The 13541-nt window shown below is 43.9% G+C and overlaps 1 protein-coding gene and 1 non-coding gene across 2 annotated transcripts in view; one reads left to right on the top strand and one right to left on the bottom strand.

Moving 5' to 3' along the window:
- The window catches only part of LOC121150654 (myosin-IIIb-like), a 113396-nt gene that overhangs the window by 33234 nt on the left and 66621 nt on the right, over window positions 1-13541 (bottom strand). The window contains exons 5-6 of the mRNA XM_040971698.1: window positions 5728-5911; window positions 4167-4301 (exon numbers count right to left, since the gene is read on the bottom strand). Coding sequence (XP_040827632.1) covers window positions 4167-4301; window positions 5728-5911 — 319 coding nt within the window. The remainder of the gene's footprint in view (window positions 1-4166; window positions 4302-5727; window positions 5912-13541) is intronic.
- LOC121150979 lies at window positions 201-391 on the top strand. Its single transcript, XR_005883079.1, has one exon. It is a non-coding gene; the product is annotated as a U2 spliceosomal RNA (small nuclear RNA).

Below are 13541 nucleotides of genomic sequence, written 5' to 3'. Positions count from 1 at the left end.
TCCCATATGGGCACCGGTTCTATCCTGGCAGCCCCGCTTTGGGACCCTGCCACCCGCGTGGGAAACCCGGAAGAGGCTCCTGGCTTCGGATCGGCATAGTATTGGCCATTGCGCTCACTTGGGGAGTGAATCATCAGACGGAAGATCTTCCTCTCTGTCTCTCCTCTTTCTACATCCGCCTTTCCAATAAAAAAATAATTATCGCTTCTCGGCCTTTTGGCTAAGATCAAGTGTAGTATCTGTTCTTATCAGTTTAATATCTGATACATCCTCTATCCGAGGACAATATATTAAATGGATTTTTGGAGCCTGGAGTTGGAATAGGAGCTTGCTCCGTCCACTCCGCGCATCGACCTGGTATTGCAGTACCTCCAGGAACGGTGCACCCCCTTGAGGGAAAAAAAAATAATAATTAAAAAATAAATCTTTAAAATCACACATTTTTTGGCAACCCTGATGCTGTTCTGATGTTAGTTTTATAAAGTAAGACTTTATTTTACTTAAAAATACTTGTAAGCTCTATTACTCACTATGAAAAGCACAGAACCATATCCAGACAAAGGTTAATCAACAAACAGACTTAAATGGTTACAGTTACTACACTTCCAAATTATTCAGGCCTAGACTGAATTTTCTAACACCTTGAGAAAAGCCTGTTCTTTTCAGCTGAATGTGTGCTTCAGACAAATATGAAATAGTTTCTACCTGTTGGAAATTTTACACTAAAAGGGAAAATGTAATTCATGTCTTAGCACATATTAAACATTTTTCTGGGTACTACACTTTTCTTAAAGATCTAATTCTTTATATTTTATTTCAGAGGCGCTAGGTTTTTAAAATTTTAACATTCAGTGCCTGGCACAACAGCCTAGTGGCTAAATCTTCACCTTGCATCTGCTGGAATCCCAAATGGGCTGTACCCCAACTGTTGCCCCACTTCCCATCCAGTTCCCTGCTTGAGTACTGGGAAAGTAGTCAAGGGTGACCCAAGGCCTTGGGACCCTGCACTTGCATGGGAGACCCTCATGAAGTTCCTGGCTTTGGATCAGCTCAGCTCTGGCCATTGCAGCCACTTGGGGAGTGAACCAGCAGACTGAAGATCTTTCTTTGTGTCTCTCCTTCTCTCTGTATATGTGACTTTCCAATAAAAATAAATAAACTTAATATACATAAAAAAGGCCACAAATTTTCTAAAACACATGTTTTCTCTTTATATCTTTCAAACATAGTGAGTGTTCATCATAAAAGAGTTTGTTTGCTTTCCTATCTTAAAGGACATTTTATTTATTTTAAAAAATGACAGAGAGAGAAAGAGATTTTCCTCCCACTGGTTCACTCCCCAAATAAGGGTAATGCCCAAGGCGAAGCCAGGCCAAAGCTAGAATCTTTTTCCAGGTCTCTCACATGGATACAGGGGCCCAAGCACTTGGGCCATCTTCTGTTAATTTCCAACCCCATAACAAGGAAGCTGGATTAGAAGCGACACAGCCAGGACTGGAACCAGCACCTATGTGGGATGCTGGCACCACAGGCAACAGCTTTACTTGCTCTGCCACAACACTGGCCCCTTGTTTGCTTTCTACTAATAATTAGAAATGAATTCAGAAACAACATTTTCATTTGTTTTTGTTTTCAGTGTTGTGGTGAATTAAGGAGGTTACTTATAACGCTTTTCTATCTTCTACAAGTGCTCAGTGGTGTAATTTCTCACAGTTTCTTTCAATGCATTTGGCAAGGAGAGAGCAAAGTCAATATAAATGTAACTTGAATGCAGAAGATGAGGAGACCAATATTAAACAGGTCATGATTTTATTGGGTGAGATTCCTTAAGCATGTCTTAAAAGCTGCAGCAGGTGCACTAGGATTCCATCATCCACAGGGGTGTGATCCCCATTGGAGATCAATACCCCCAGATTCCCATGCCCTGACAGAAGGAATCACTGGCATCTGACCGCAGCACGCAAAGTTGGAAATGTGCTAAGGCATAGTTTCCCTGTCAAGTAACCGGTCAGGTGAGTGACCGAAGGTATGTCCTTTCCTCCCCAGGTCTCTGTGGTGGATGAACTGGAGGAAAGCTGAGGTTTCCAGCAGAGACAAGAGACCAGAAAGCTGATCACTAAGGCACTGAGCACACCTCATTTTCCAGCAGTGTATGCAAGCAATCCCATCCTGAGACAAAATAAAAGCCTCAGGACATTCAGTTACCTATGCCACCAATCTTGATATAGGTCAAAACTACCAACGAAAGTCATAGTTGTGGGCTTATTGCATTGCCAAGGTATAAATAATTCAGTGGCTCAAGGCAGCCACATGAACTACAGGAGGTCACCCCCAGAAAAGCAAGAGGCAGCTGGCAAAGAAGCACCTGCTCGAGGCTCAGTCTGGGTCCCTTCTTGCCTTTCAAAGCCATGTGCACCCTTCCGGCAGCCTTGGCAATGTCTGTGGTGCTACACCTGAGGGTCACTCACTCTCAGGAAGAGGCGAGCAATCATTCACCAGGTGGCCTCAGGAACAAATAACTACACTGCCTGCTTGGTTACACAGCACAAAGGCCCCTGGGTGAGCCCTCAGACAGTCCTCAAGTTCCAGTTCTCTAGGTCTGACTGCAAAACCTTTTTGAGCCAGAAGGAAAATAAACAGAAACGAATTTTTCTGTCTCCTCCTTTAATGGGAAGGAGATTTAAGCATAGAGTTCTTGCAGAGCTGAAGATAAGTACAGAGACCTCAGATACAATACAACTCCCACACAAAGTAGCCTTGTTAAAAGGACTTTATGGGCAGGAGAAAATTCCTCAAACCCATGCAGGGAGATGGTTAACAAAATCCAAAAGATAAAAGATAAAAGAAGAATAATGTCATATGACTTAACCAAACCAACTCAAGAAATAAAGATCATTCCTGAAAAGCAATGTCTCTTACATCTTCATATGCGGAAGAAGGCCATAGACATAACAAAAAGATTCAAACCATTTCCCTACAGATTATCCACCTGAAAATAGCAAACAAATTTCTCACCCATGGTCACCATGGCCACCAGTAATTCAGCCCCACGTTCAGGCCCTCCAAAGCCAGGCAGGTGAAGGTAAAGTGAGAGCTCGCCTGTTCTGTTGCACTCTCCTCTCATGTCTCTGGGCTGCTAGATCAACCATGACCTCAGACAATGAGGCAGCTGATGCAGATGAGCAGATCAAATCAAAGGAACAAATCAAGGTGGGTTTCATAGGAAGGAGGCAACAGACCTGATTCAGCACAATGATTTCTTGTAGTGTCATTATTTTCCTGGTCATTTTAGATCCATAGGGAACTGATGCTTTTGCACCCTGATGTATATACTCACTACCATTAAAAACTAAGAAAACTGCAGGAAGAGAGTACATATCATGATATTCCCTTCTGCTTCCTATTTGAGAGCACAGGAAGCTGGGAACAGCAGTCACTCCCTGCTCCTTCTTCCAGTTGCACCCCCCAACCAGAAATTGCCTTATTCTACAGGAAACTGCTGCCCCCTCGGTCATAGAACCAGTGATTGACTAATAAGTGGAGACAGAGTTCAAGACAACGCTGAAAAAGTTTCCCAGCTCTCTATTTCTCCAGAATAAAATTTATTTCTTTTTATTTCTCCAGAGTACAATTTATTTCTGCAGAAGCCCTTGTTACAACCACATTGCTATTCAAAGTCACCTGTGCCTGGTCCTGCCCTTTTTACCTCCAGGCCTGTCTCCTGCAAGAACTCTCCAATCAACCCTCCACACCCTGCTCTGGGGATCCGTGTGCAGGAAGCTCAATATAAGATGACAATAATCAGACAGGCATGAACAAATCAAAATGGGGTAAGCAAAACAAACCTTGAGTTAACAGTTTTTGAAAATGAGTTGTCACTAGTTGGAACATGTGCTCTATAAAATGTTCTCAGCTTTGGGAACAAAAGAACCTCTTCTGACTGTATTTCTACATTCACTCTCTATTGGAAGAATAGATTAGCAAGTGTTTGAAGCAGAGAAACAGCAGTATTTTCAGCCAACAGCCTACCTGTGGGAATCGCAGACAATTCCACTGCTGGAATTACCTTCAAGTCTGACCCTAAGGCAGATTATATTGTCAACATAGCATTTGCTTGCCCCTGGAACTCCAATAAAATCAATGGTTACCCAAGAGAAGTCTCTTACCTCCAAGACCAGCCACAGCTGTCCTCCCACACAATGATCTGCTTTGTAGAACATTCCATAAAACTTTACCACATTGGGGTGGTTAGGAAGAAATTGCAAAATGTTGTATTCTGCCTCAATTTCCTCATCCATGTCCTAAACAAAGTTTAAAAATATACATGTACTGAATTAAGCCAAATGTCTAAGCAAAGGACAGAAACATGCCCAAATAACCACTTAATAAAGCCTATGTCAACAAGCAGTTTTAATGTAATCATTCCCATAGCTGCATAATAAACTAAAAAGACATTCCAATCCCAATTTAAGCCCTATCACTATTTTATCAATAAAATATATTTATGTAGCTCATTTTTACTTAACAATATTCTCATAACTGTCTTTTCTATTGAAATAAACCTGAATTTCCAAAGCAGTTAAGGAAAAGCAGTCAAAAGGACCTAATAGGACACATTCAAGCTCAGTATGCACAATACTGCACAGCATTTATATTTTTATTGGAAAGGCAGATCATATTTACAGAGAGAAGGAGAGGCAAAGAGAACAGTCTTCCATCTACTGGTTTACTTCCCAAACAGCTGAACTGAGCCAACCTGAAGTCAGGAGCAAGGAGCTTCTTCCAGGTCTCCCATGAGAGTGCCCAAGGCTTTGGGCCATCCTCTGCTGTTTTCCCAGGACCACAGGCAGGGAGCTGGATGGGAAGTAGAACAGCCAGGATACAAACTGGCACCCATCAAGGTAAGGATTTAAACATTAAGCCATCATGCTAGGCCCAGTGTATAGTGTTTAACCTCATAATCCTGAAGTAAGATATCAGCCCAAGATGATCAAACATCATAAAATTGTGCATCTTTGCAACCTATAGAGTGAATGGGGAGTACAATATATCAGCATCTTCAAAAGAATAACTTTTGAAGAGCCCAAACAGCTAAAACCAAAGTAGCAGTAAAATGCCCAAGAAACAATTCAATGAAATGGGCCAGCACTGTGACAATACATAAAGCTGCCACTTGCTAACACAAGAATTTCAAACAGGAGTCAATTTGTGTCCTATCTGCTATATTTGGGATCAAGCTTTCTGCTAATGGCCAGGGGAAAAGCAGCCAAAGCTGGCCTGAGTGCTTGGGTCCCTGCTACCCACACAGGATCCCAGCTTCTGCCCAGCCAGCTAGCAGCTATCAGCCATTGTGGTCATGTGGGAAGTAAATCATAAAATAGAAGATTTCTCATGCAATGTCTCTCCATAACTCTTTCAAGTAAAGAATTTTTTTTAAGTCACGGAAAGGTGTAACTCCAAGTACAGTCCCTTTATTCAGAGGAGCTGATAAATAATAAATTGTGACCCATTTAAAAATTTTGCCAAGTTTCCTGGAGGGGAGAACAGAGGGCAGGGGAGGGAACTTGGGGGAGGAGGGAAGAGCCCATTGCCAACTAAACTGTATCAAAAACAAACAAAAATAAATAAATTTTTAAAAATTACCAGGTTTCATGAAATCTGGAAAGGAAGTTGACAAGTCAACTTGCATGAGCCACTTGTCTGTGGTCACAAGCTACTACTACTTACACTGATCAGATCCAGAATTTTCACTGCGGCCAGGCTCCCATCTTTCTTATTTGTGACCTTGTAGACTTTGCCATAGGTGCCTTTACCAATGGTTTCTATAATTTCCCAGGTGTCCATGGGATCTGGAAGTGATTCAAGTCCAAGCATTCTGCTGTTGTAGTGAAATAATCCATACAAATGCTTCCTGGGAGGCAGCAAAAAGTTTGTCAGATGCAACATATTGCAAAATTGGGGGCTGTGGGTTTTTGAAACAAAGATATTTTTTTATTTCTAAGCAAGCATTCTTTGCTTTTATTTTCCTCCTCTAAGTTAGGTAGATTTTTTCCCCCTCCAATGTTAGGAAGATTTTTTTTTTCCTATAGAGAGGATGGAGGAACAACGAAACATTCTAAAATGACATGCACACTGCAGGAAGAAGTAAAAAGGCCACAGGATGTTCTGGTCAGGCCAGGTCACTCATCTGTCTTACCAGGCCGCTGAGTGGTGGCTGCTGTGAGTGCTGCTGGGGAAAGCAACTGAAAGTCAGAGATCTGAAGCCTTTGTCCTTGGGTTATGGTCGCCTTGAGAAGAGCTTCTCTATGGTCTCTGGAAATCAATCCTCAACCTCTGTTGCCAAAGTCTATGCTGTTAGAAAGGAGGATTTGGTGCTTGTGCCTGACACCAGTCTATGCAGAGCGCCACTGCTGATGGATCTTATGGCTAAAGATTGATCCAGTCAAGTATGAGCATTACACTGAGAGGTATAACTCACTTTGCCTTAATCAGACTCCATTCAGTAAAAAACAGTCCTGCCACAAGGATGGCAGGCAAAGCCACCAGCACTAACACTGTGAAAAGTGTCTCCAGATTTCTGCTGGGTATTCCAGAACTGCTAATAACTTTCTAGGCTGCATTCTCCTGAAGCAGTCTTTCACATTTTCCCATTACCCTGTCTTAAAAACAAACCAAATCAAACAGATATACTATATTGCCAAAGGGGCCTGCAACCAGTACCTTGAGAACCCAGTTCTATTCCAGGCTGGACCTGGGCACTGACCTGAAAGGCTGCTGGCCAGACAACTCCTGCCTTTCATACGCAAGTTCAGGATTCTTGGGAACTACAACCTTTCCTTCTTTCTAGTGTTTCACAAAATTAAACTTTCTCACCATACACTCAATCGCAGCCCTATTTATATATCAGCTAGGCTTTGAGTCACTAAAGATTTTTTTAAAGCATTTGGGTCTTCATTTAAATGTCTTTTAAAGGTACTTTATAGCACCATCTTATCATTTCTATCTATCAAGATGAACTGCAAAAAGACAATTGCAGGCCCAATGCAGTAGCTTAGCAGCTAAAGATCTCACCTTGCAAGGATCCCATATGGGCATTGATTCCAATTGCGGTGGCCCTGCTTCCCATCCAGCTCTCTGCTTGTGGCCTGGGAAAGCAGTTGAGGATGGCCCAAAGCCTTAGGACCCTGCATCTGCATGGGAGCCCCAGAAGAGGCTCCTGGCTCCTGGCTTTGGATCAGCACAGCTCCAGCCACTGCAGCTGCTTGGGGAGCAAATCAATAGATGGAAGATCTTCCTCTCTGTCTCTCCTCCTCTCTGTATATCTGCTTTTCCATTAAAAATTTAAAAAGACAACTGTACTAAAACAACAGAGAATGACTGAAGTCCAGCGATGTGACATTGCCCCTGGGTGAGGCTGTTCTCTTCCTTAGAAAGGGAGATTGTAAAGAGTAGATATTTTGGTGCAGCAGTTAAGGTACTGCATTGGAGACTCACAGGCCAGAATGCCTGGGCTCAAGTCCTGGCTTCACTTCTAATTCCAGCTTCCTGAAATTTAAGTACCCTTTTTCCTGGAAAATAAGTACTCTACGAGCAGATGATAGTTCATGTACTTGGTCCCTGTAACTTACATGGAAGACCCAGATAGAGTTCCAGGCTCCTGGCTTTGACCTGACCCAGTCCCAACTATTGTAGGAATTTAGAGGGCAAACTATCATGTAGAAGATGTTGTTCTGTGTCTCTCTGACTCTCCCCACCCCACTCAAAAAAAAAAAAAAGACAATTAAGTAATGAAAATTTTTAAAGGATCATTAAATGAGAAGAATTAATTCTTTATTGAGAGATTCCCCTAACACTCTTGATAATCCCAGAACATGGCTCTAAGGCTTCTAGGAGAGTAAAAGGTAGGACAAGCTGAGAGTGATCAGATGGGAAGAACAATGAGATGACAGTCCACAAGCCTGTCACTGCCCCACACTTACCAGTGCAGCTGCTCTTCCCCATCTAAGGGTCCTCTGCACCTGTGCTAGGCTCTGGTACACAGCCAAACTGCCCGGTCAGTCCCAGCTCTGCCTTGACTAGTGAGAGACTTGGGCTACTCCTCTCTCTGTGCCTTAGTCTCCTCACCTGTCCCATGGGGCAGCAGCTGCTCTGGGGAAGCTACCTCCTTCACAGAGCTGCTATGAAATTAAGAGATGATGGAAAACAGTGAACCATGTGAAAGCTCCATGAGACTTCTCCCTTCACAACAGTCTGGTGCCCACATCTGCCACACTAGTGGCAGCACTTAACCAGCACTTCCCTGTTTTTGCTTAATTTTGCTTTTAATCACACTCCAGATGAGTTTTACCCCCACTTTATTATTAGTATCTGACAAATGGCTGGAACGGAGGTGTACATATGACTTTTCACCAGAATGCTGAGCAAGAGAGGGCCTTGGACGCCACTGAACACAGTGGTTTTGTAAAACTCATCTCACTTAAGATGCCGATGTACAAGCTGAGAGAGGGCACAGCTCAGGCCAAGGTGAACTGGACAAGCAAGTCCCTGGCCTGTACCCTCTGTAGGAGCCTAATTTGGGTGGCTGGCCTAGTTGCCAGGTCTGCGTGAGACTGAATATGCTTTTGCACTCCTTTTTTGAAAGTCCCACATCCTGGAAACTTATTACACCAGGGCAAACCAGGACAAGTTGTGATTCCAGCCACTGGCACCTTCTGAGGACATGCACCTCCTAAGAGCATTATCAGAAAACCACAGATTAAGCCTTATCCCCACCCGAGAAAGGGGGAAAATGTGTTCTCTTCTCCCTGCCCCCAACTCCTACCCAAATTAGTACAATGGAATTTTAATTCTCGGTACCTCAGCATGAAACTACACTTGAAAATTGGGCCCTTCAAGGTAAAAAGAAACCATCCTGGAAAAGCAGGGAGGAGTGCTCTATCCAATATGTCTGGGGTCCTGTGAGAAGTGGAAATGAGGATTGGGCATGAAGACAAGGGAGACAAAAGGCCATGTGAAGGTACAGGTCAGGGAAAGAAGCATTAGAAGGAAATCAACCCCATGGACACTTGACCTTGGACTTTGAATCTGTGGAATGGTAAGGAAACACATTTCTGTCAAAGTTGCCAAGTGAATAACCCAGGCAGAATGGCATGCCCAGGTGGGAGACAACTGTTTAGGAGCAGTATAGAAACAGGAGCCCAGGCTCGTTCTAGGATCAGTGCCATGAGCTATGTTCCACAGAATGGAATAAAAGAGCCTTCTAGTTAACAATGGCTTGTTCTTTCTACCCCACTGCACCAAAAGTTCCCTGGTACGGGAGGTGGGGGAGGGAGGAAGGATACCCTCATCACATAGAAGCTAGATACCCCACAGAACTAATACATAGCCAACTCCACACCCCCTAAAACAAGAACAACTCACCCTGAGCAATTCATTTATGGTTGGTACCAGGAATGGCTGAGCAGAAAGCAGACCAGTCAACTTCTACTGCTGTGTCCATCCTGCAGTGTCTGGGCATCCACAGACAAGGTTAAATAAAGGTGCCACCTAATAGATGCATTACAAACAGATCTGCTTGTCTCTTCTCTTTAAAATCAATATCTGATTCTGTAAACTCTGACAATTGACTAAGCAGGCGGCTCCCCTGGCAGTTGTTTATTCAGGCTAATAAAGGTAGTGATAATCTGATCCAGTGAGGCATCGGAGCAGCCCTCTGACAGCTGAAAAACTGCTTCTGGATAGAATGCTAACCTTGAATGTGGACTGTACTTACGCCTACGTGTGGGATAGGGCTAAGGCACAGCTGGGGCCTCATAGAAACAGTCAGGGCTGACCAAACAAAAGGCCAGGAGCAAATTGGAGTGACTCCATGCCTTTATTTAACATAAAAGAGGAGTATAGACAACTCGGGTTACACAGGCTACATTCGCTGACAGACAAATGGAAATAGTGGGTCTAGCCAAACAAAAGTGGTTGATGGCATCTGTTTGTACAAGAGAGGCCATGTCACCTGCAAAGCAATACAAAGTCCTGTTGGCCCAGGTAAGACTAGGCATGCATCTGATTTAGAATGAAGAGCTGATAATCACCCTTCTTTTGCACATAGTAGTACTATGGAAGTCAGCACCACAAATCCATTTCCTATCAAAGTCATATGCTCTCTCAGAGCAGGATTATGATGCTCCCCACATACCCACGGAGGCCACACCATTCTAGCACCAGGAATAACATCCATGCATTGGCAAGGAGATATAATCCAGGAAAGATATTTCTATTCAGTGAATATGGGTAACAAAAGTGTTGGGAACTATTTTTCCTATCTTTATCATATATCAATGTTTGTCAAATACCCAAATTTCTCATTAATTAATTCACTGTCATAGACAGATCACACACCCAGACTGATTGATTTTGTAAAAGACTTCATTTTTGTAGTAGCACAGTAGAAAGTTAGAAACGACTGTCTTTTCACCCATCTGCTTGCTTTCATCCTTTTGAGTGTGCAAAGTCCTAAAGGGCAGGGACTCTTAAGATCCTATGGTGGTGGGGAATCTGCCTCTCAATAATATTTTTTTCTGTTATCAAGAACAAATTCACTGAGCCTAATGATCTTTGTTTGGGATTAACACTAAGAGATCTGGTCTTGAACCACCAGAGCTCTGCTCCAGATCCGTGGGACCACAAGATGACCATGAGCAGACAGTATGTCGTGAGAAATAGTCTCACATATGGCAGTAAATTGACACAGCACAATGACTGCTTTATCATAATCAGGACTGCATATTAAAGACTCCCCTCGGGGTTTTGTTTCAGCTATCAGAAGAGGACATACTTTAAAAAAAATAACCCCTGAAACAGACTGAACCAGTTTGCTGTGCATACTGGCAAACACAGGAACTAGGGCAGGGGGCAGGCCTAGTGGGGGTTATTGTGGGTGGCTCCAACCAGGCAGCCACTCCCACTGGTCTGCCTGAGGGGCGAGTGTGTGGTGGGTACAATCAGGCTGGGCTGCCACACCCCTCAGTTGGTGTAGAAGAAATGGATGAAGACAGAATTGACCCAGCAATTGCAACCACCAGCATGTGCATAAGCTAATGGGGACGACAGACTGTGCCAGACCCTGTATTGGCAAGCACACACAAGAATCAGGGCTGGGATCACCTCACATGAATTTTCTTTGGGGATCCCTCCAGCTGAACCACTGGACTCAGAAATCCAACGATGAAAAAAATTGCAGGTTCCATGGTCTTGACTGGGGAGTGCTTGTGTCAAAGCTAGGCTTCCTCAGTGGCTTAGATGGAGCAGTGGACAGCATATCCAGGGGCATATGGATGATATGGCAATACATTGGAGTCTGCAGAAGACACCTGCTATCATAACAGAGGATACAGGACAGAACAAATTAATCAACTACCCTAGCCAAGCGTTGGCAGTGAATATCTAGGCAAATAAAGACTCTAGGGTGGACTATGTCAATCAGTGGATTCTGGAGAGATTGCATTGTGCTTGGAGTGGTGAGATCAGCAGTAATTCAGAAGTATTGAACTATCGAAACCTTCACTGCAGGACCCTCAGAGCAAGCCCCACCTTGGGGTCCCTGGGATGGCATAGGGTGGCTGTCTTCCATCCCAGAGAATTGGGGCAGTTAGTTAATTTCAATATATGAAGAGATTTTTAAAAGCTTGTAGAAAAATGGAATTAACAATTAAGTTCAGAAGTGCCGTTTGGCATAGCATCTGAGTCGCCACTTGGAAACCACGCATCCCACATCAGACTCCCTTGGTTTAAGTCCTGGATCCACTTTCTTTTTTTTCTAAAAAAGAGATTTATTTATCTATTTTTATTACAAAGTCAGATATACAGAGAGGAGGAGAGACAGAGAGGAAGATCTTCTGTCCAATGATTCACTCCCCAAGTGACTGCAAAGGCCGGCGCTGCGCTGATCAGAAGCCAGGAGCCTGGAACCTCCTCCCAAAGGGTCCCAAAGATTTGGGCCGTCCTCAATTGCCTTCCCAGGCCACAAGCAGAGAGCTGGATGGGAAGGGGAACTGCTGGGACAGAACCAGCACCCATATGGGATCCCAGTGCATTCGATGCGAGGACCTTAGCCACTAGGCCATGCTGCCGGGCCCTGGATCCACTTTCAATCCAATTTCCACCAATGCACACCTAAGGAGGCAGCAGGTAATGGCTCAAGTAGTTGAGTTCTGATCAATTAAATGGCAGAAATTTAAAATGTTCCCTAGTTTTGATGTCTAGCCCTCCATCGAACACCACTCCCTTACATGCCAGGCGCCAGCCCATATGCTCACTTTCCCATTATGCACCTAAGCCTTTCCTAAAATAAACAGGAGAATGCCAAGAACACATGTACACTCAGCTCAGTGAGGATATGTCATGCAAATACTCCTTGTGAGGTTGCCTACACTCACACCTGAATGTGCCTTTACCCACTCTCTCGCTAAATAAATCCTGTTCCCATTTCACACTGTACTTGCATCACAGCTTTGAATCCTTAGCTCACACAGGGACAAGAGTCTGCAATACAAAAGCTGGGGAAACAATTCCCCACCACAGCCCCTGCTGGATTCTCTCATATAAATGCTACTTCCCTGAAGTATATTCACCTGCTACAGTGAGACCATCCAAAGTTTCCAAGTCAAAAGGCCTGGGGCATGTCACACCAGAAGGCAGTGCACTGCTAATGTAAGATCAACAAGACACAGTGCACCTAACTCCCATTTTTAGTCTTCGTTTTACTCTCAGTCTGCAGAAGAGAATTTTAGTAGAAGAATGCTTCAGCTCCCACGGCCTTATCAGAGTCACCTTGCAAATCTACTTCTCACCTATTGAGGCACAGTCCACCCCCCACTGTGGCTGATGTCCCAGCCCCAGACTGTACTACATGTAGAACAGTAATTAGGAAAAACTAATGAACCATTGAATAGCATAAGAAAAAAAATCAATATTCAGAAGAATGTGCATGACCTTCTTCTTCTGCATGTCCAACTCCTTTGTTTTGTTTGAAGGAGGAAAGGAACAGGCTCATGAGCTGGGCCTCTTTTTCATCTCACTTGTCATCTTTTTCATCTCATCTCTGAAAAGCAGCTGCCCAAGGTGAGACACAAGAGTTCCATATTACCCTGCTGGGTAGACTGTTCCAAGGCAGCCAGGGAAGGGCAAGAGAGAGAAGTGAATAGTACAAGGTGAGCCTTGGTGTTAGCAATGAAGGAAATCCAACAAATCAGCTTCACACAGCACCCTAAAACTGATGTTTTGATGGAGAAGGAAACATACACACACAAAGGAGAAAAGTGTGCTTGATAAATGCCCTGTGCATTCATCTCTGCCTTTTCAGAGGCCCCAAAGAAGCGACCTCCCACACTGGATCAAAAGCAACAGATGAGCTCAATTCTGCCAGAGCTACAGTGAGTAGGAAACATGCTCATTCAAGCACACAGCTGATTCTTCCATTGCCTACAGTCTACCAAAGAACCTCCTGCATTCTTTACACATCATCTCTCTGGAGTATTCAAAAAGCA

Source organism: Ochotona curzoniae, unplaced genomic scaffold, assembly GCF_017591425.1.
Source record: "Ochotona curzoniae isolate NIBS_2020 unplaced genomic scaffold, NIBS_Ocur_1.0 contig_2210, whole genome shotgun sequence".
Classification (NCBI taxonomy): domain Eukaryota; kingdom Metazoa; phylum Chordata; class Mammalia; order Lagomorpha; family Ochotonidae; genus Ochotona; species Ochotona curzoniae.
Note: the sequence above shows the minus strand (reverse complement) of the source record. Positions and strands in the feature narration are given on the sequence as shown.